General features: G+C 40.8%; 2 protein-coding genes across 2 annotated transcripts in view; one reads left to right on the top strand and one right to left on the bottom strand.

The window, feature by feature from the left end:
* Positions 1-204: 204 nt before the first annotated feature.
* Positions 205-14,892, bottom strand: Ccdc117 (coiled-coil domain containing 117). Its single transcript, XM_027387370.2, has 5 exons — positions 14,268-14,892; positions 13,775-13,825; positions 10,941-11,165; positions 5,390-5,527; positions 205-2,960 (listed from the first exon to the last, which is right to left on the bottom strand). Exons 1-5 carry the CDS (start codon positions 14,651-14,653, stop codon positions 2,723-2,725), a joined length of 1,038 nt encoding a protein of 345 aa, XP_027243171.1. The 5' UTR covers positions 14,654-14,892; the 3' UTR covers positions 205-2,722.
* Positions 14,893-15,536: 644 nt separating this feature from the next.
* The window catches only part of LOC100768060 (ankyrin repeat domain-containing protein 36A), a 236,859-nt gene continuing 229,277 nt past the window's right edge, over positions 15,537-23,118 (top strand). The window contains exon 1 of the mRNA XM_035452430.1: positions 15,537-15,746. Within this exon, the coding sequence (XP_035308321.1) occupies positions 15,664-15,746 (83 nt within the window). The 5' untranslated portion in view covers positions 15,537-15,663. The remainder of the gene's footprint in view (positions 15,747-23,118) is intronic.

The raw sequence follows: 23,118 nt of genomic DNA, 5'->3' as shown, positions 1-23,118 counted from the left end.
AAGGATCAGTCACAGGGGGCAGCACTCAGGCAGACGCAGGCCGTTGGCACATTAACAAAGGCAAAACAACCTGTTTTTAACCCAACAGTATCAAATTTCAGGACAAATGCAAGTTTTTCACTGATAGGAATACTGCCTTAATTAAAATTTAAGGGAAAGCAAGAAAAAAATATTTCATTTCCATATGTACAGGATTACAGATACTTTAAACAGTTGAAAACACTTGACTTTTATTGAAAATAATAAAATACAGAAAAACCAGATTCTCATTTTTAAAGTAAAAGTAAAATTGACACCATCTGCCAGAATGTTCTTAGTTCTGTACCATTCTTGTCACTATTAAAGTTAGGGTCCAGATCCAGAGTAGCAAATGGACCTGCTAGTTAATGTTCCTCCTGCAAGTTATTCTTAGTCCTGTTCTACTTGTTTCTAAATTTTACATTTTTATTTTTTTCAAGAATGAGCAGTGTTTAACTGATTTAAATTATGAGAACTAGATTCTCATATTTATTATTTCTTCATATTAAGAACAAAAACAAAAAAACAAAAAACCAGGAACCCCTCCAAAAAAAAAAAACAACAACAAAAAAAACCCTCCCATACACACCCCCAACTCAAACTCAGAGAAACATATTTGTTCATTGAAGCTCACCTGCTTTAGAGAATTGCTGACCTCCACACATTAGCATACTGAGCCAATGTCTGATCCATGCTTCAAAAACTATACAAGACGGAAAGACCTGTTAATTCTTTAGGAAAACCTTAAGGCAAAGCAAAAGGCTTATGCTAGAAAAGAAAATAGACTGCAGAGGCATCAGGGCTGTGGAGAGTCAGATGAGTCAGCACCACAAGGATGAAGAGGGATGACTTTTGTACAAACATGTGCAAGAAGATAAGTCCAAAAAGGAGCATGAAACATCACTTTCCTGCAGAAATAAAGATCATGTCAGATAAGGACTCCTGAAAAATTCTGTTCTTCATTAAAAGCCACCTCTTCGCTCCAGTGGTTACCAAATGCAAAGCCATTTGAGGCCTTTGATAAGAGGCAGTCCTGGTGTTCTGTGCCCTTTGGAAAGCTGCCACTTCCTTCCCATTCTCACACTGGCTAACTCCAAACTCTGGGCAGTCCCTGCATGCTTCTACACTGTGCTAAAACTCCCTGGCATAGAGAATTCTTTAAGGTTATAAACTCTACTAGTTGGTCCCATTAAACAAGCCAGGAGTTTCCAAATGACATGAGTTAAACGCTTGCACATTTCAACAGAAGAGAGTTTTCTTTCACCTCTGAGTCCGAGATGAAGAAACAAGAAGCTGGTTTCCAACTGGTTTCAATACTGGTTTGAAGCTTGAGTAATTTTTTTGTGTAGACATAACTATTTTGTTTAAATATTAAACATTAAAACTTTTCCTGACATCCAGACAGAAACAGAGAGAGCATAAACAATAGGCAAGAGGAGACAGTCCACTGAATAGACTATGACTCCTCCTAAGCCATCCATGGGAGGGATCTCAGCATGGGCTGCAAAAATGCCTGGAAGCTAGTTTCTAAAAATTCACTTCTACATGGCATAAACCTTTTCTTTTTTCCCTACAAAGGGAGAAGAAACCCAGAAAGTGAAAACTGAACTGAGGTGCTCTGCTGTGGAAGAGCCACCACACTCACCCGCTATCTTACACAGACTGCTCTACAGTGCTGAAGGAGTTGCCAAGCCTTCATTACACATCCTGCCATGCTGAAGAGCTCTTCCTGAGAAATTAAAAACTTTTACCCTGGTTATTCCCAAAGAACACCTTGAGCCTGGTTCTGGTACTCAAAGGGTAAAGATTTCCTGCTGGTAGGAGGCCATCTTCCACTAACTTTTAGGCTTACTGTACAATAGCTTAAGCACCAGACAATGAGCTATTTCAGTAAATCTCTAAGATATCTGCCCGTTTATTCTCAGCTAATTCACTGTTTTCAAAACCAGCATTAAAAAACTCAACTTGCTGATACAAGTACAACCTTCCCTTTTTAAACTCTAGAAGCTATCAATGCTGGGTTTAGCTGACCCCGCATGTCCTCAGGATTCATGAAAAGACACTTCTCTCACAGGCAATTTACAGAAGGGTTACCTCACTCTCTTTTAATCAATTACTTAAAGTTAACTGAGGTGTAAACATCACTGACCAACTGAGCTTATCAGTCATTAGGCAGACCAAAGGCTACTGCTTGAGTAATAATGGCTACACGGACCTGACGCCAACACAGGTTTCCTTGCCTGTTTAATTCCTTTGCAAGAGACTCAAACTACTGCTTTCTTCCCTCCCATTCCCCATGCGTACAGTTACCACTACAAGAAGCTCAATACATGACTCAGCTGTCAGGTTGCAGTGGCAATTAGGAGCATTCCTCTTTATAAGCATCTTAAGAATGAATGGCTTCAACAATGTGACAGATGATTTCAGTCACCATAATACATCCAGCGTCTATGGTTGTCTTTAAAGAGACTGTAACATTTCTTGGATAAGCCTGCTAGAAAACTGCATTTCCCTTGAGATAAGCTTCCTTGGCAAAAAGTTGAATTCAATAAATGGCTACCCACAATGAAAGACCCACCCCAAATCACAGGTGGAGATATTACACCCGTTTCATAAAACTTTCAGGTCCCTATACTATACAGGCAGGCTCATTACTGAACACAGGAGCCTTCTAGAACTTGCCAAGCTGGAGCAGAACTGGTCTCTAGAGTTCCATCTCTTCCTCTGTGCTAGCAGCTGTCTCCAGACTATGGTAAAGTGGCGTGTCTGTGTGCCGAGGTTCCAGCAACACTTCAGTTCTCTGTGGAAAGGCAGTGCCGGCAGCTGTACGCTTCATTTGGCTCTCTCCCAGGTAGTTCTTAGGGTTAGATGATGGCTTTGGCTTCTCAGAAAGGATTTCAGGGAGAGGTTTCCAGAGCACAAGTTCCATAGAAGGACGGCTCCTGGGATGTGAAATAGATTTCTATAAAAAACCTTAGGACATTCAAAACAAGCTTCTGTTCACTACTTAACACTTCTAGTTAAGATCTAGTGGTCCTCAAAGTGCCAGTCTGCTGTTCTTTTGTATTTCTACCCATTTAACTGTATGGTTTCACTGTTATTTTGATCTTGCTGTCTTTCATCAGTTCTCATTATATAAATTCTTTTGATTAAAAAAGTAAGTGTTCACTTCAGCAGCAGATATACTAAACTTGGAATGATATGGATTAGCATGGCCCTGTACAAGGATACACAAATCCATGAAAACTACTCATGTTTTGTTTTGTTTGAGAGCTAAGAGATATTTAGGAGAATTCAAACTGGACTTAAAAAATTATGTGTAGTGTGTCTGAATGGGGATATGAACATGTGTGCAGTAGGTGACCAAGGAGGCTAGAAGTTTAAGTTCCTCTGGAGCCACCTGGTGTGGGTGTTAGGAATCAAACTCCAGTCCTCTGAGCAGTACATCCTCTAGGAAGTGAGTATTATTCTCAGGTCCTCAAATATACAGTTCCATATGTAATTATTTTCTCTGATTTGCTAGAGATTGAAGCCAAGCCCTCACACATCTAAGTGCTCCACTTCTTAGTGACCTCATCAGCCCTATTTATATTTTAAATCATGAATAGCAACAATACAAATATCCAAGCAAAAACCATGCCTTTGAGAGGGGTGTAATGGTACATGCCTTTAATTCTAGAACTCAGGAAATAGAGGCAGGCAGCCCTCTATGAGTTCAAGACTAGCCATGTCTACATATAGAGTTCTAGGATAGCAGGGTTATACAGACACCTTGTCTCAAACAATAACAAAACAACAAAAACAAAGACGGGCTCCAGATTTAATTTAATGCTACAATTAGGAGTGGAACTAAGGTCCCTCATATAAGGCCCACTGAGCTATATCACTAGCTATAATGATAACACAGACACGTTTTTAATGAACATATTTGCATGACTATAGTTTTTTGTTTTGATTTGTGGTACTGAGTCTCATGTAAGCTGAGCAACTATTCTAGTACTACACTATTTCCCTAGCCTCGTGGGTGACTATTATATATTAAATCATTATAAATAAAAGTGAAATCCTGAACCAGCATACTAATTTCTGATGACTTGTTTCATATAGTTATGAAGTAGAATACCTTGCAGTTAAACCAAAACAATTACACTAGATATGTATAATCATGTATTTTTTCCATCCATAGCTGGGAGCAGTGCCTGTTATCCCAGTACCTGGAATGTGCAGGCAGGAGGGCCAGAAGTTCTAGACTAGCCTGGGCTACATGAGAACCCGTCTCATCTCCAAAATAGGAAACAATTCCTTATCCTGAATATAGGAAAATCTGCTGGGACCCAGAAATAAAACAAACAAAAAAAAATTACAATGAAGAATATTCTCAAAGGCCCAGTTCTGGAAAACTAGTAAGAGCAGCAGACACTACTTTGAGCAGAAGGGCAAAGTTATCTGTATACATAGTGGCTACACTATTTACACACCCTCAGGGCTGAATAGTTAATTATAAACTTAAGCTAGGGCCCAACCTTCTGGGTCTCCCACAAGCAGTAGCTGAACTTCGCATGTGTCCAGCACCACTGAGGTCTGGGTCCCAAGAGCCCTTTTCAGACTAAACTTAACCTCGGCGAGTACTAAGTCTAGGTTTCCCAGGCAGTTCTTCCATGTACTTTATGGCTTGCCTGCTATTCTGCACAGCAGATAATGAGAACTGAGATCTTCCACACTAGGTAGAGCTCTCTCCAGTCTGCCACTCTGCTTGGCTCCTGTGTTTGCCGCCCTGTTTCCTCTATCAACCTCTCCCCCCAGTCACTACTCCCCACCCTAAGCCTGCCTATTTGCTGTTTCTACTCTAAAAATTTAAGAAACCAGTTAATTGAGCTCAATAAACTATGGGTGTATTTTCTGTTTTTCTTTTTGTGGTGCTGGGGATGGAACCCAGGACTTTACCCAGGTGCATGGCAAGTACTCTACCATGAGTCACTTCCCTAGTCCCTATTTTTTGTTTTCATCTTAAAACTATGCTATCTTTTGTCATTTTTCCCCCTTAATTTATGCTTTAAATCAAGAGCGAATATGAACCTAGTCTAGGCTACTTAACATTTCCACTCCCCAAAACAAAAGGAGCTAAATACTCCAGAATGGCCCCAAAAGGCTTTGTGATAACTATTTCAATTGTTACTCATTTGACATGTCATTTTCTGTTACCTACATCTATCTCCATGTTGTGTCTGAGTAACTTGGAGAAACAGATAAACCAGAGGTTTCAAAATGTGGTTACTATTCCTCCTGTTAGAATTTAAGAGGAGGGCTTTTGACACCAACCCTTTCCCAGTATTGGATCAGTTAAGGGGAAATGTTATGCACCATAACTTACATAGACTCAATCATCTTCTTTGTGAAGACTTCATCAAATTCCCTCTTCAAACCCGTTTTCATCGTGTCAGAAAGGACAAGGCTTGGGAGGTGGCTAACATTTCTGTCACTTTCAACCTCTTCATCTTCGTCAATTATCCTAAATAAATAATGAAGCAGAAGCAGAGACAGAAAAAGAATAAGTCAAGGTATTGGTGTTCTTGCAGTAAATGAACAAAGTTTAAAATCCAAAGAGTAAAATCACAGGCACTATAGTGAAAGATAATAAGGTATACCTCAGAGAAAAGTGACCACATAAGGCTACTTTTTCCCACTGAGTGGGAAGAGTTATTCAGTAATCCATATAACAGAAAACTTTTAGAATGGAGTCAAGTTTAAAAAATGTGTCCTAGAGAGCTGACCCTGACATTTCCAGTAAAATGCTGAATTAAGCTATAAGAGCTCGCTTTACCACCTAGTATTTTCAGGACCACACCCCTGGGACAGCATCAGTGCTACAGCAGGGGCCTCCAGAAACTATCAGACCACCAGAACCTAAGCCTCAGCTCTGCCTGCAGCCAGAGGAGCCATCACCAGAGACTCTGCACCCCCTACACTTGAAGGAGAGTTCAACGGAGCCACAGCCCCCAAAACTCTACGGATTGGGGGAAGAGGGATCCCCTGAAGCACAGGCTCCACGTGTACTGATTGGAGGAAGACATGGGTAGACAACAGGGTAAGAATACTCTAAACGACATAAAGAGCAATACAGCACCACCAGAAACTAGTGGTTCTACAATAGCAAGACCTGAACATCCCAACACAGATAAAACAAAAGAAAATGACCTAAAAAAATTAAGTTTATGAAGATTGAAACCCTTAAAGAGGAAATGAAAAATTCCCTTAAAAGGAAAAGACAAACAAACAAACAAACAAACAAAAAAACGGGAAGAAATCAACAAATCCATTAAAGAAAAACAAGAAAAAGCAATCAAACAGGTGAAGGAAACAGTTCAAGATGTAAAAACTAAAATAGAGGCAATAAAGAAAACACAAACTGAGGGAACTCTTGAAATGGAAAATTTGGGTAAATCATCCAGGAACTACAGATGCAAGCATAAACAACAGAATACAAGAGATGGGAGATAGAATCCCAGGCATTCAAGATACCATAGAGGTATTCTATCAGTCAAACAAAATGTTAAATCCAACAAGTTCTTAACACAAAGTATCTGGGACACCATGAAAAGACTGAACTTAAGAATAACAGAGATAGAAGGAGAAGTCCAGTTCAAAGGCACAGAAAATATATTCAACAAAATCATAGAAGAAAACTTTTCCAACCTAAAGAAGGACATGCCAATGAAAGTACAAGAAGCTTACAGAACACCAAATAGACTGGACCAAAACAAAAAAAAAACCCCTCTCTACATAATAATCAAAACACATAGAGAATAAAGAATATTAAGAGCTGCAAAGGAAAAAAGCCAAGTAACATATAAAGGCAGACCTATCAGAATTACACCCAACTTCTTAATGTTAACAATGAAAGCCAGAAGGTCCTAGTCAGGTATTATGCAGACACTAAGAGAACATGAATGCCAGCTCAGACTGCTATACCCAGCAAAGCTATCAATCACCACAGATGCAGAAAGTAAGATATTCCATGACAAAACCAGATTTAAACAATACCTACCCACTAATCCAGTTTTATAGAAAGTACTAGAAGGAAAACTCCAACCCAAAGAAGTTAGTCACACCCACAAAAATACAGGCAACAGACAATCCCAGAGCAGCAATTCCCAAAGTAGGGAAACACATATAACACTCAATACTACCACCACCAAAAATAACAACTAGCAACTGCTTGTCATTAATATCCCTTAATTATGGACTCAATCAGACTATAGAAAGACAGACTAACAGATGCACCACACATTAAAAGTGGGAGAATTTAACACCCAACTCTCACCACTGGATAGGTCTCCTAGACAGAAACTTAACAGAGAAATAAAGGAAGTAAAAAATGTTATTGACTCAAATGGGCTTAACAGACATCTATAGAACATTCCACCCAAATACAATAGAATATACCTTCTCAGCACCCCATAGATCCTTCTTTAAAATCAACCACATACTCGGCAACAAAGCAAACCTCATCAGATACGCCCCCCAAAAAAAAGAAAAGAAAAAAAAGAATAATGCCTCCCTGTATCTTATCAGGTCACCATGATTTAAAGGTAGAATTCAACAACACTAATTGCAGAAAGCTCACAAACTCACAGAAATAGAATCACCACTGGGCCAAGGAAGAAATAAAAAAGAAATTAAAGACTTCCTAAAATTTGATGAAAATGACCGCACAACATATCCAAACTTATGGGACACAATGAAAGCAGTGCTAAGAGGAAAGTTCATAGCACTAAATGCCTACCTAAAGAAACTAGAAAAATCCTACACTAGCAAATTAACAAACACCTGAAGCTCTAGAACAAAAAGAAGCAAACTCACCGAGGAGGAGTAGATGGAAGGAAATAATCAAATTGAAAGCTGAAATCAATAAAATAGCAACAAAGAGAACAATATAAAGACTCAATGAAACAAAGAGTTGGTTCAAGAAAAATCAACAAGATAGACAAGCCTTCATCCAAACTAATCAAAAGGCAGAGAGAATATCCAAATTAACAAAGCCAGAAATGAAAAGGGGATATAACAACAGACACTGAGGAAATCCAGAGAATCATCAGGTCATACTTCAAAAACCTGTACTCCACAAACTTGAAAACTTAAAAAAGGACAATTTTCTGGGTTAGTATCACATACCAAAATTAAATCAAGAACAGATAAACAAATTAAATAGACCTATAACCCCTGAAGAAATAGAAAGTCATCAAAAGTCTCCCAACAACAACAAAAAAGCCCAGGGCCAATGGGTTTCAGCACAGAATTCTTCCAGAATTTCAAAGAACAACTCAGCAATACTCCTCAAATTGTGCTACACAATAGAAACAGAAGGAACATTACCACCCCCCAACCCCAGTGTTTCTCTGTGTAGCTTTATAGGCCAGGTTGGCCTCAAACTCCGCCTCGAGATCCGCCTGCCTCTGCCTCTTGAGTGCTGGGATTAAAGGCATGAGCCACCATCTCCTGGCTTGCCAAACTCTTTTTACGAGGATACAGTTACCCTGAGACCCAAACCACACCAAGACACAACTAAGAAAGAGAATTACAGACCAATCTCCGTCATGAACATAGTTGTAAAAACACTCAAGAAAATAATGGCAAACTGAATCTAAACACATCAAAAAATCATCCACTATGACCAAATAGGCTTCATCCCAGAGATACATGGATGATTCAACATATGAAAATCCATCAATGTAATCCATCATATAAACAAAGTGAAAGGAAAAAAAAAAACCCTTTGACAAAATCCAATACCCCTTCATGATAAAGGTCTTGTAGAAAGCAGGAATATAAAGAACATACCTAAACATAATAAAAGCAATATACAGCAAGTCAAGAGCCAACATCAAACTAATGGAGACACTCAAAGCCATCCCACTGAAATCAGGAAAAAGACAATGCTATCCACTCTCTCCCTATCCAATATTGTACTCAAAGTTCTAGCTAGAGCAGTAAGACAACAAAAGATCAAGGGTATATAAACTGGAAAAAAAGAAATCAAACTTTCGATATACATATACTTACAAATAAGAAACCCAAAAATTCTACCAGAGAACTCTTACAACTGATAAACAACTTCAGTAATGTGGTAGGATACAAAATTAACTTAAAAAAGTCACTCCTACACATAAATCTTGGGGTAACTCTTAACCAAACAAATGAGAGACCTGTATGACAAGAACTTTAACTCTCTGAAGAAAGAATTTGAAGACATCAGAAAATGGAGAGATCTCCCATGCTCCTGAATAAACAGGATTAACATAGTAAAAATGGCAATCTTACCAAAAGTAATCTACAGATTCAATGCAATCACCATTAAAATCCCAGCACAATTCTTCACAGACCTCAAATCCCTGGATAGCAAAACAATCTTGTACAATAAGGAACTTGTGGAGGCATTACCATCCCTGACTTCAAGCTCTCTTATAGAGCTACAGTAATGAAAACAGCTTGGTACTGACATAAAAACAGACAGGTGGACCAATGGAATTGAATCAAAGACCCTGATGTCAACCCATATACCCATGAACACCTGATTTTTGAGAAAGTAGTTAAAATTATACAATGGAAAAAAGAAAGTATCCTCAACAAATGGTGCTGGCATAAATGGATGCTAACATGTAGAAGATTGCAGATAGATCCATATCTATCACCATGCACAAAACTCAAGTCCAAATGGATGAAAGACCTCAACATAAATCCAACCACACTGAGCCTCATAGAAGAGAAAGTGGGAGCCTTGAACACATGGGCACAGGACACCACTAACTAAATATAACACCAGCAGCACAGACACTGAGAGAAACAATCAATAAAGGGGACCTCCTGAAACTGAGAAGCTTCTGTAAAGCAAAGCACTGTCAACAAAACAGCAGCCTACAAATGGGAAAAGATCTTCACCAACCCCCACACCTGACAAAGGACTGATCTCTAAACTATACAAAGAACTCAAGAAACTATACATCAAAAGACCAAATAATCCAATTAAAAAAATGGTGTACAGACCTAAACAGAATTCTCTACAGAAGAAATTCAAGTGGATGAAAGACATTTAAGGAATTGCTCAACATCCTTAGCCATCAGAGAAATGCAAATCAAAACAACTCTGGATACCATCTTAGATCTGTCAAAATGGCTAAGATCAAAAAACAGTGATGACAGCTTATGCTGGAGGGGATATGGAGTACGGGAAACACTCCTCCATTGTTGGTGGGAGTGCAAACTTGTACAGTGCTTTGGAAATCAGTATGTTTCTCAGAAAATTGGGAATCAATCTACCTCAAGACCCAGCAACACCATTTTTGGGCATGTACCTAAAGGATGCACACTCATAACACAAGGACATTTGCTCAACTATGTTCATAGCATTATTTGAAATAGCCAAAGCCTAGATGCCCCTCAACCAAAGAGTGCATAAAGAAAATTTGGTACATTTACACAATGGAGTGTGGTAAATAACAAACACATCCTGATATTTTCAGGAAAATGGATGGAACTAGAAAAAAAAACATCCTGATTAGTTAACCCAGACCCAGAAAAACAAGCACAGTATATATTCACTCATAAGTGGTATCAGCCATAAAGCAAAGGATAAACAGCCTATAGTCCACAACCCCAGAGAACCTAGGTAACAAAGAGAACCCTAAGAGAGACATACATGGATCTGTCTAGGCAAGATCTCCTGAGTAAACTGGGATTGAGGTGGGTAGAGGAGAGAGCGGGGGGGGGGGGGGGGGAGGGGGGGGAAAAATGTATAGCTCAATAAAAACAAGAAAAAAAATTTTTTTCATTTCCTGATCTCTAGAATCATCAAATGATGCTCCTGACCATCTTAAGAGAACTGTGACAGGAGCAGCAGCAAGCCTCATAATGTACACTGTCAGTACCTGTCCTCAATCTCCTGAAGCCTCCTTCGGGCAAGTTCACACTGTGGTTCTGCAGTTGTTTGATCCATTTCTTCACAGATAGCATCTAGCATACTGGGTACAGAAAGGCCACTAGGACATGTGTTTACCCCATGACCTTCTATACCCTGGTGTGTGTCAAGAACCCATTCATTAGCAACCACACAGAGTTCAGCTTCAGTCAGTCTCTTCTTTCTTATGGGACACCTAAGAGGAGGAAGGCAGAAAGCGGTAGGAAAAGAGGGAAGAAAAAAAATTAAAAACTATTACAGATGAAATTTAAGTCATTTCTCTAGTCAATTAAAAGGATATATGCTACCAAGCCCAGCTCAAATTTCTTTAGTCTTAAAAAGGATGTATTTAGCCAGGCATTGATGGCACACACCTTTAATCCCAGCACTCTGGGAGGCAGAAGCAGGTGGATCTCTGTGAGTTCAAGGCCAGCCTGGTCTCCAGAGCGAGTGCCAGGATAGGCTCCAAAGCTACACAGAGAAACCCTGTCTCGAAAAACCAAAAACAAAATCTCTATTCTACAGCTAGAACATGTGTCCCCAATAGCTTCTCTGAGAAATTTTCTTCTATTTCTTACCAATTTATGCAATACCTCCAAGACTTTAACCTTTTAAAGGAAAAACAAATCTGTAGGAAAGATCAAGCAGGAAGCAAAGCAATTAAAAAAAAAGAAGGGTTGGAGAGGTGGCTCAGCAGTCATGACAGTGGATACAGGTTCAATTCCCAGAACCCATAAATGTCTATAATTCCAGTTCCAGGGAATTCTACACTCTGTCCTGGCCGCTAAGGGCACCAGGCATATACCTGGTTGGTACAGACACACACACAGCCAGAATACTCCCCACACACTAAAAAGACAAAGCAGCATTTCCACCCCAACTACATTCTGTCATTGCGTCAGCATTACATTCCCTGACCCACATGAGAAAGCGTCTGGTTGTCACTCTTTCCTTACAGCAAACACACCTATCTACTGAAGTATGCTTCAAGCACTACAAGAAGAAGCCATTAGCACAAATTTCTTGCCTTTAGCTATCTGTCCCTGACTAATGGTGGGATCTCCCTTTCTCCTAGGGTAACATACCCCATCTACTTCCTAGATGTCTTGGTACTTAAGAGAGACCTTAGAATTAATCAAACCCAGGTTCTTCCTCTTGGAGATACTTGGAAATCTGACCCTATGTCCCCACCTACCTGAGTCTACTACCTTCATTCACTCACTCACTCACAAAAAACAAGGTAACCTTCAAGTATCTTTTTTTTTTTTAAAGTATTAGTCTAAGCATAAACAAACCTAGTCAATTCAAAGTTTCTTTTAATTATTATTATTGGTTTTTTCGAGACAGGGTTTCTCTGTGTAGCTTTGGAGCCTATCCTGACACTTGCTCTGGAGACCAGGCTGGCCTTGAACTCACAGAGATCCATCTGCCTCTGCCTCCCAGAGTGCTGGGATTAAAGGTGTGAGCCACCATCGCTGGGCTCTTTAATTATTTTTAAGCCAGGGTCTCATACATGCCAAGCTGGCCACAAGTCAGTACTGTTACTGAGATGATCTTGCATGCCCAATCCTCCTGCTTCCACCTTCCTCCAAGAGCTGAGATTATTGGCTTTTGTTTTGTATAGCCCAGGGCTGGCCTCAAACTCTCGGTGATCTCAGCCTCAGAGTGCTGGGATAACTGGAGTGAGCCATCTTTCTCAGAAGAGAACTCAGTTTCTACTAGGGGAGTGGGGGTAGGATCATACACACAGTTAAACTATCCAGGACAGTGCTTAGAACAAATGAAGCTCAATGGGAGAATAGTTGCCAAGCATCTTCCAGGCCCAGGGTTTGATCCTCAGCACAGGAAAAAAAAAAAAAAAGGCAAAAAAAAACAAAAACAAAACAAAACAAGATGACTCAACGACTAAAGATGCTTGCCACCAAACTGACAACTTGAACTTGATCTTGAACTACATGATGGGAAAGAACCAACTTCCAAATGTCCTCTAACTTCCACATACCCACTATGCCATTTGTTTATATACATAATAATAATGAATAAGGAAAAAAAAAGCAGGTATTGAGACATGCTCGTGTTTAATCTCAACAGGCAGAGTCAAGCAGATCTCTTAAGTTTGAGACCAGTTTGTTCTACATAGTGAGTTCCTGCCTCTCAGAGGGAAGTTACATAGTGAAGCTGTCTTTTATTTTTTATTTTTATTTTTTTGATTTTTCGAGACATGGTTTCTCTGTGTAGCTTTGTAGACCAGGCTGGCCTTGAACTCACAAAGATCCATCTGCCTCCCAGAGTGCTGGGATTAAAGGCGTGGTCCACCAAAGCCCGGGTTGAGGCTGTATTTTAAAACAAACAAACAAACAAACAAACAAAACAGGTAGACCTTGGAATAAGCTGTAAGAGAGTAAAAGGAAACAACCTCCCCCCCCCCATTGAAGTGTGAATAGGTATCTAGCTACAGAAGTAAACAACTGAAGCAAACAAGGCCATATTAAGTTTCTGAACTAAAAGTAAGAAACAGGCTACAAGGTTACCTCTCTCAAGAACACAAACCCTTTCCAATATATATCCTTTGATTTTGTTGTTGTTGTTTTAACTGTGTCTATAATGACAGTTTAAAATCCAAACACTACATTGGTTACAGAGTGAGTTTTCCTCTACCTGCTTGACATCCAGTTTCTGCCCCTAACAGGCAAACAATGTCACTAGTTTAAAGAGATACAATATGGTTTACCTTTTCCATGTAATAGGATACACGTGTTAAACTAACAACCACCACAGAGAGGGCAAATGGTCCTTGAAACTTACTCATCATCCTCCGCCAATCGCTTGTGTTTTTTTCTACAGTGAATGGGAACACTGTTGAAACAAACAAAACGAATTAGTCAACCAAGACAGGAACTAAAAATGTAAGGTTTCTGCATTCCGTCGTTCTCACTCTACTTATCGGGATCTCCCGCCACAAATTGCATATCCCTTCTCTGGCTGTGAGAGACCTCCAGTCCCAAGATCAGGTCACATTTTGCGAAGGACTCCAAATAACCAGACAAGAAAATATGAAGTTGTCACTTCTGTCGGGGCAGTGACCGTTGATCACTCGCTCCAGGACCCATTTCTGCCCGCACACTGCCAATGAGGAACGGCAGTGTCCCCGAGACTCTCAAAGTTGTCCGGGCCGGCGGCCGCATGCATAGAGGGAGCGGCCAGGCCAAAGGACCCTCGGTGGGTCGCCGGCCCTGAGACCCGGGACTCACGGTTAACGTCCCGCGGGGTTAACCGGCCCGCCCCACCTGCTCCTCACCGTCCGCGCGCAGTTCTCCCGCTCGGGCTGCTTGGCGCAACGCGGGAGCCCGGCCGCGGGGCCAGGTCAGGGCCGGTGGCTCCTGGCGGGAAGGCCCGGCCCGCGAAGCCCGGCGATGGCTGCAGGAAGTCCGCGCTGCCTCTCAGAGGGAGGCCGCTGAAGGGCCGGCCGAGCGCCGCCATGGCTTTCGAGACAAGGCTGCGTCCGCCGCCCCAGTTGCTAGTATATTCCCAGGTCCCGTAGTGGCGGCCACCGCCACAGCCCACGAGAACCCGCCTCCAAGCCCGCTTCGACCCCCACGTCACGCCTTCTAGAACCCTCCACTCCGGACCGCCCAGAGACACGTCGGGATTTGTTGTGTATATTGGGCCGCTGTCGTGAGGCATGCCGGGAGTTGTAGTTCTCGAAGACTACAAAGAAGATGGCTGGGGGTACTCTGCGAATCGCTGGAGGTCAGGTCGCCCTCTTAGCGCAAGCTCCTAGGACGACAGAGTCCCAATCCCCGACACAGAATATTGAATTGGGCGTGGTGGCTGTTCAGGACTATCTTCCCAACTGTTATACGGTGGAGACAGTTTGATCAAATGTTCGAGGCCAGCTTTTGACTATGTAGCATGGTCTAGGCCAGCCTGGTCTACGTGAGACCTTGTCCAAAAAAAAAATAATAAAAATAAAAGGTTATACGCCTCTGTTTCTTCTCTAGTAAAACAAGATAATGAAAATGTTTTCAGAGTTGAAGTGAAGAATAAATGAATTTTTAATAATCTAGAGGTGGGCAGGGCACAGTGGCACACTTATTTAATCTCAGCAGTCCCAGGGCAGAGGCAGGAGTATCTCTATGAGTTTGAGGCCACTCTGGACTATGTCAGGAATAATATGGGGCGAATATTACGAATACTGTGAGAAGGTGAATGTGACGGATGGTGGCACCGCCCAGCAAGTCCCGCGGCGGGCGGACTGGAAAAAGCGTCCTGGAGACGTAGCTTATATGGAAAGTTTATTGACGGGGAGCTAAGAAAATAAGGGAAGAAAAGAGAAGAGATAAGAGAGACAGAGACAGAGGGAGACACACACAGAGAGAGCTGCCTCCTCAGAGAGAGGACAGAAGAGAGGGAGAGGTGGAGAAAGAGAGACAGGAAAAAAAAAGGGGGGGGGGCAGGACAGACAGGGATCTGTCCGCCTGAGAGAGAAACAGAAAGAGAGAGGGTAGGCGGAGTTTTCCTCTTAAAGGGCCAGGGTACGTACATGCGCAGACGGGTGAGAGGCAGGGCCAGGCTTGCCTGGATTACAACAGTCTTCCTAGGGTGTTCCAAGCCAGCCACGGTTACGTAGAGAGAGACCCTGTCCAAAACAAAACAAAACAAAACAAAACAAAACAAAACAAAACTGTTTAGGGATGGAACCTGACAGCCTAGAACCTACGGAGGAAGGAAAACCGACTGCAAAGAGTTGTTCTCTAACTTCCACCCGCGGACCTTGGTGAGCACCCCACCCCCAGGTACATATATTAGCTCTCATGTGCCCATACAATAATAATAAATACAAAATGAAAAGTCAATGACGATCTGGGGGTGGGGGTGGCTGAGTGGTAGGGCACATGTACAACACCGCAAAAATGTAAAGTTGCTGGATGTGGTAGCACACATGTGCAATCCCAGTGAATGGGCAGGCTGAGACAGGAGAATCGTTTGCGGTCAGCCAAAGCTTGGACAACAGTCTACCACACATGCACACACACTTGATACTTCCAAGTCTTTCCTTATTTTAGTATAAATGAAATTGTTGATGTATTGGATCCCATGGACAATCACTAGAGCCCTTACAGAGATTGGGAGAACAATTGGGGGTGGGGAAACCAAAGTTCAGCCTGGCATATCCAACCGTGGTTAGCAATGCCTCCTGCTTAGGGTGGACAAACAGGGTAGCAGAATTGGTCAACCCCATCACTGGTCATTCTCATTGTTTTTCCACCTCAAGGAATGATCCAATCTGAGTTGCTTGTGCCAGTTAATGACATTTAGCTAAAGACTATTAAGAACACACCAGTGATTGAACTAGAGTGAAGTTAATAAAGTGAGTTATTGTCTTACCCAGAGAGAGTTGAGTTAGTGTTAAAAGATTTGTAGGAAGGTTCACAAAAGCAACTTTGGACAATCAGGATGTGATAGTACAAGCCTATAATAATAATAATAATAATAATAATAATAATAATAATCTTCCTATAATTTGGGACGGTGGAGCAGGCAGGAGGATCTTAAAAATGTAAGGCCAGCCTCAGCAATGAAGGAAATGTAATGGTTGTGTGAGACCTTATTTCTAAACCAAACAAAAAGCAGCTTTGACTGGAATGAATTGTTAGGAATTGAGGATAATTCAATGCCCGGGCATTTGGATTGCGTTTTTTTCCTTAGAAGATAAGAAAATGAAGGGAACCTAAACCTGGATGTTTGGTTATTTCTGTAACTTGGACAATGGTCATTGTTTTAAATAATAAAGATTCTTTCAAGCTTTGAAAGACTCAGAGATGGATTTCAACTGAAGTATCCTTTAGTAATAACAGCCACTTGCAGCCAGGGAAGCTGGGATAGGAGACTGAGCAATTGGACATACAAAGGGAATTTCCTGTTTGTATCTACTTTATAGTAGAGGTCTCTGAGCTTAGGAATGGGTCTCACTCAGCTAGTAGATCAGTGAAGGTATTAGACAGGATATAAAACCCTAATTTAGGAAACCAAGTCTATTGTCCCACTGTACCTTGGGGTTGCTCCATGCCAGGAGTTACCAGTTTAGGGACAGCCCTAGATAGGATACGAGACATGGCTATCTGTTTTACAAGGGAAGCCATTTTTGTCTGTTGACACTTTTTTATGAGACAGGGTTTCTTTGTGGCTTTGGAGGCTGTCCTGGATCTAGCTCTTGTTGACCAGGCTGGTCTCGAATTCACAGAGATCCACCTGCCTCTGCCTCAAAAGTGCTGGGATTAAAGGCGTGCACCACCACCACCCATCATGACACATTTTTCAAGTTGCTTTGCTTTCCTCTTTAACTTTAGAGGTAATAGAATAATTTTGTTTGAAGACGCCCTGTGAAATTCTTCAGCAAGACACTGAAGACTCCTTGATTGTATCATTTATTTTAGCTCTAGAAGCTCATCCCCTAGAAAAAAACAGTGTCTAAGAGCTAAATGATGGGGGCAAAGGAAAGCTTTATGAAGAATGGAGATCTGCTCATACACCAACTTCTCCACCCCAGATGTAAACCCCACTGGGTGAGAATAAAACCACTACTACAATTTTGAGCCAAATTTGAAGCCAACTTTCCTAAATACTGGCCAGAACCATGGGTACTGGCCAGGTCCAAACCCAAGACCCACACTCAGAATATGGCACTGAATTACATTAGTCAGGGGCTTATAAAGACAAAAGCCACAAGGATATATATCGCCTGTCTTTGTCCAATCAGAGGCAAGGAGATATCCTGACATACTTCCCGCCTATGTACCCCTGCACATCCTGTGTCATTGGGGCAACCAAGCCTTCTTACAGAAGTGAAAACATGTGACTTGCTATCTTACAGGAACAACAGCCCCCTTGCATTCCAGGGAGTTAACTGTCCCTGAGCAAGTGGGACTTAGAGGTGAGAGGCATTTTTGTTTTATAGGTCTCTCAAACACAGTAATTTAAACTTAAAACATAAAATTAGCAATCACACAGAGAGACTGAGGGATTTAGATAGAGGCTAGGAATGGAGAAACAGCCTAATTAATAAAAGGGGATTAGTCCTTTCTGGGAATAGGCAGAGATCTTCCAGGAACTTGGACCACTTCTTTCTACTCCTTTATGATCCGGTACTTCTGGTCCTGGTGGCTGGTAGGTGTCCTTAGCCTTGATGAAAGAACTGAGGCCAGTCTAGGCAAAGCTAGCACTGTATTATAACTCTGGATGAGATATTTATTCAATTGGAAAAGTACACAAGTACCTGTGGATAGTATGTGCTTTGTGCAACTGTGTGCTCATGTGTGTACGAATATATGAATAGATGGGATTATAGGTAGATTTTTCACCAGACTGTTGTCTCTCCAGTAATGATGTGGAGACTTATTATTAATTATGAAAGCTCTACCAATAGCTTAGGCTTGTTTCTAACTAGCTCTTATAGCTTAAATTAACCTATTTCTATTAATTTATGTGCTTCGATGTGGCTTGTGGTTTTACCTGTCCTCCAGTATGTCTTGCTGTCTTTGCATCTCCTGGCAAACCTACCTTTCTTCTTCGCAGCTTTCTCTGTGTCTGGCTGTCTCACCTATAATTCTGCCTAGCTAATGGCCGTTTAGCTTTATATTAAATAAGTAAGAAGGTGCCTTGGCAAAGATGCATTTTCACAATATACAAAAAGATTATTCTACAATATGGGATGATCTCCAAATGTGTGCATATGCATACATGTACATGTATGTTCATACATAGATGTGTGTGACTTTGTGTATTGATACATGTATGCATGTTGATGTGTGTGCTTATAGTTACATATTCATTTGTTTTCATATGTGTATATTTATACCTGTGCTTGCACACATGTATGCTTGTCTGTTCTGTGTGCCCTTTTATGCAAATACGTACATATGTGTGCCCTTGTTTGAAATGTGTGTCCATGTGCAATGTTTATATGTATGCGCCTACATCTTTCTGTGAGTGTATGTCTGTGAATATATTTGTGGGCCTGTGTGTATTCTGTGTTCAGTGCATAGATGTATTCATTTAAATGTGTCAATTTGTGAGCCTATGTATACATAACTGCATAAATGCACACATATATATGTATTTGTATGTATATGTTTTGTGCACACAAGTGTGTGCCCTCTGTATGTGTCTCTGCTGCCTATGATTTATCTCAGGAGAGATAAAGGTATAAGAGTGTAACATCTAGTCAGAGTCTTTATGTTTCTAGTTGCACCAGTGCTGAATTCATCCAAAGAATATATTCTGCATTTCAATTACTTAAGACTATTAGGTGGTGATCACTGTTAATCAATAAATTATTAATATATAATCACAATTTATTCTGAAGCTATTATCTATCTCGTACAAACACCCCTCATGGAACTAATTTTGGGAATAAAGCTTGTGGTGATATCTTGCGTATACAAATAAAGCCTGTCTGAAGATCAGAGGATGGAACTTGCCACTAGCTAACCATAGAGCTAACCATTCAGGAGGCCTTTACAAACAGACAGGAAGTGAGATGGCTGGGTGGAAACAGGAAGTGAGATGGCTGGGTAGAGAGAGGATATAAACAGGAAGAAACAGGAACTTGCTCTTTTTTCTGCTGGGAAGCTAATGAGGTAAAGTGTGACTGTGGCTTGCTCCTTCTCCTCCTGATTTCTCAGCATTTTCCTCTATAGGTGACTCTGGGTTTTTATTATTTAGACCAATTAAGAACTCCATTTACAAAAGGTGCTTTTCTTCCTGGGTTTCCCAGATAACCCATTCATGTTGGTGACAGTGGGCACACATGAACAAATCCCATGTATCTTGTCAACTGACGCGTCACAAAATCCCTATCCATTAGTAGTTATATCTTTTAAAGCGATGAACACTAAATATGTTAAATATGAATGAAAAGGACCTGGGCAGTGGGGGTATGTGCCTTTAATTCCAGCACCCAGGAGCAGAGGTAACCAGGTCTCTCTCATATATATATATATATATATATATATATATATATATATATATATATATCTCTCAACATAGCCATGGCTATTTGGCAGGTTCTCACTACCTAGCCGTGGCTATTCTGTAACTCACTATGTAGACAACACAGGCCTCAAACTCACAGAGATCCATCTGCATTTGCCTCTAGTGCTGGGGTTAATGAGTGTACCACCACACCAGGCTAAAATATTCATTATATTCTTAAACCTCCACAAAGCTGAATGTAAAGATCAACTATTCCCAATGTAAGACCAATGCAGTGCAGGACTGTGAATTTGACTTCAGCATTGCAAAACAAGTTCTCAATTTATGTATATGTTAAAGATTGATTTAAAATAGAAATAATACAACTAATTATATTTTAGTTACCAGTTTAAAAAATAGTAGAGGCCAGAGAGGGCATGAGATTGTCCTGGAGCTGGAATTTCAGGTGGTTGTGAGCTACCCAGTGTGAGTGCTAGGGATTGAATTCTGGTCCTCTGCAAGAACAGTACGTGCTCTTAACTGCATTGCCATCTCTCCAGCCCCTTTAACTGCCAGTTTTGTTTTGTTTGTTTTTTGTTTTCTGAGACAGGGTTTCTCTGTATTGCTTTGGAGGTTGTTCTGGAGCTCGTTCTGTAGACCAGGCTGGCTTCTAACTCACAGAGATCCACCTGCCTCTGCCTCCAGAGTGCTGGAATTAAAGGCACATGCCACCAACACCTGGCTCCAACTTCCAGTTTTTATACATAGTAACTGTTTCAGTTTCTGTCCTGAGTGGTTCCACAGCTGTTTAGTTCCAAATAAACACACAGAGGATTTTATTAATTATAAACTGTTGGTCAGTGGCTCAGGCTTTTTATTGGCTAGCTCTCTCTTAATTATTAACCTATTTCTATCAATCTGTGTGTCTCCATATCATCTTGGCTTACTAATGATGCCTGGGCCCCTTTCTTCCTCAGCAACTACATGGTGTCTCTCCAGACTCACTTTGTTCCTCTTCCCAACCTTCTCCTAGTCTGGTAGCCCTGCCTATACTTCCTGCCTGGCTACATCCTGTTGTCCATTGGCTGAAACAGCTGTATTCATCAACCAATGAGAGAAACATATTTTCACAGCATACAGAAGGACATCCCCCATCATCTTAGCCCCAGTGAACTGAGAATGTCATTTGATGAGCCAGGATCAACATATTTTGATAGGTAATAGACATTTACAAAGCAGTGAATATGGAATAGAGAGTTTGTACTGTGTATGCTTGGGATGGGAAAAGAAACATCTTAGAATAATATTTTTATCTTATTATGCTATGTCTTTTGGTTATATGATTTAGAATACATGCACTATATTAACACATTATAGATGCATAGTAATGAATGATACACACATATGGATGATCCACTTGCATATTTTAAACTGGAATTGGGCTGCAAATCTTACAATTATGAGACCACAAAGGCTTGAGGTGAATATCATGAATATCATTCCCTGATTTCTATAGAGCAACAGAGCTGCCCTGTGCTGCTGTTGGAGATGTGCACAGTGGAAGAACCAGAGGCTGTGCTCTGACAGTTCAAACAGACAGATTTCTTTACTGGATTAAGCTTTCTGAGGAAGAGCAAACATCATTTAAGTGTACAATGTGTGCTTTATAGTTTCATATCCACTAACTCCTACATTGTCTCAGCCACTAGCTCCTACATTGTTTTTTTCTCTAGACATATATGCATTGAAATATGTGGACTATATCAATGAGTCTAACATATAATTGGGCACTCTTCTGTCTCACGAGAATCTGAGTCCATGTGATAATTTTCTATTTTTCAATCACAAAGTTTATTTTTGAAGGATTTAAATTAATTTGATAGAACAATGGCACTGGTCCAAATGACTGACATCATAAATAACTGATGGCAAGACTACTGAGTATAGTTTGAAAACTTATCTAATATTGAAGTCTGATAAAACTGGAGACCATGCTGGTCTAATGCATTTTTCTTATTTTTTTAAAAGTTTATGTGTGTGTGTTTGTGTATGTAAGGGTATATTGTAAATGTAACTGCAATAACTGCAGAGGATAAAAAAGGTGTAAGATCCCCTGAGACAGAAGTTAGAGCAGTTGTTAGTTGACAGATACGGTGCTGGGAACCAATCAGAAGAACAGCAAGTGCTATTGACCCCTGAGCCACTGTTGCAGGATATTTGGTCTCATTATGAAACTCTGAAACTGTGTTAATAAAATTAACCTTGGTCAGGGAGTGGAGCCAGTGACTAGCTGACAGGAATTAGCCATAGAGAGGATGGAGGAGCCAGGAATATGGATAGAGAGATGCACAGGAAGGAGTAGGGAGGGGCTTAGAGATTCACGATCTTTTTAGTTTGGGACATGTGGGGAAATGTTTCCCTTGCTGAGTCTCCTGCCAAAAAGGAAGGTCAGCTGGTTGCTTCTCAGCTTTTCTGATCTAGCAGATTTTCACTCCAACATCTGACTCCTGAGTCTTCATTTTAAATAGAATGATAGAAACTTAGTTTAACCTACATTTGGCAGCCACAGCTGAGCTTTGTAGGTGTACTGGAAATCCCACCAGGCTGCAGTCTGAGTGTTGGACTGCTGACTGTGGGTCCTCAGGGTGCAGACAATAATTAAAATATCAGTAGATTCAGGTGCAGCCACTAAGCCGACAGAAAAACCAAATATATATAAATTCTATATATCAAATAGAAATTCAAGAACAGGGTACTCTATGGACACCTTTATATAACTTCATGGTTATCACACTGAGTTGAAACATGTTTGCATTGATAGCTGGGAATTACTTGAGATAATTAGAGCTGACAAAAGGTTTACATGAAATGGAAACTAAACACGGACACCCAGGAACATTACGGAGTATCAAATTAATAGGGAGAGGACAGTACACTAATGATCTACAGCTGCAGCCATGTCCTCAGGAGAAACATCAAGAGACTTTTCTATCAAATACTGTAAAACATGTGTTTAGGGCAAGTTTTTAAAATCTATTTATCTCCCCCACAGTGTAAGGCTTTTACCCAAATGTTTTAATTCTCCCCTTGAAAGAGGTAACCTAAACTCAAAGGCTTCACACTGGGGAGAAATTGTATAAATGTGGCAAAGCCTTAAGTTCCCATTCAACTCTCAT

Source organism: Cricetulus griseus (assembly GCF_003668045.3).
Source record: "Cricetulus griseus strain 17A/GY chromosome 1 unlocalized genomic scaffold, alternate assembly CriGri-PICRH-1.0 chr1_1, whole genome shotgun sequence".
NCBI classification, from domain to species: Eukaryota; Metazoa; Chordata; class Mammalia; order Rodentia; family Cricetidae; genus Cricetulus; species Cricetulus griseus.
Note: the sequence above shows the minus strand (reverse complement) of the source record. Positions and strands in the feature narration are given on the sequence as shown.

Excerpts from the sequence above, each read along its gene's own strand:
- Ccdc117 (XM_027387370.2), bottom strand. The coding sequence starts at position 14,653 with ATGCCTCACGACAGCGGCCCAATATACACAACAAATCCCGACGTGTCT. Across the intron at positions 13,826-14,267 it reads GGGAGAACTGCGCGCGGACG|TGTTCCCATTCACTGTAGAA; the intron begins GTGAGGAGCAGG and ends TTGTTTCAACAG. Across the intron at positions 2,961-5,389 it reads AAGAAGATGATTGAGTCTAT|GAGCCGTCCTTCTATGGAAC; the intron begins GTAAGTTATGGT and ends TTCACATCCCAG.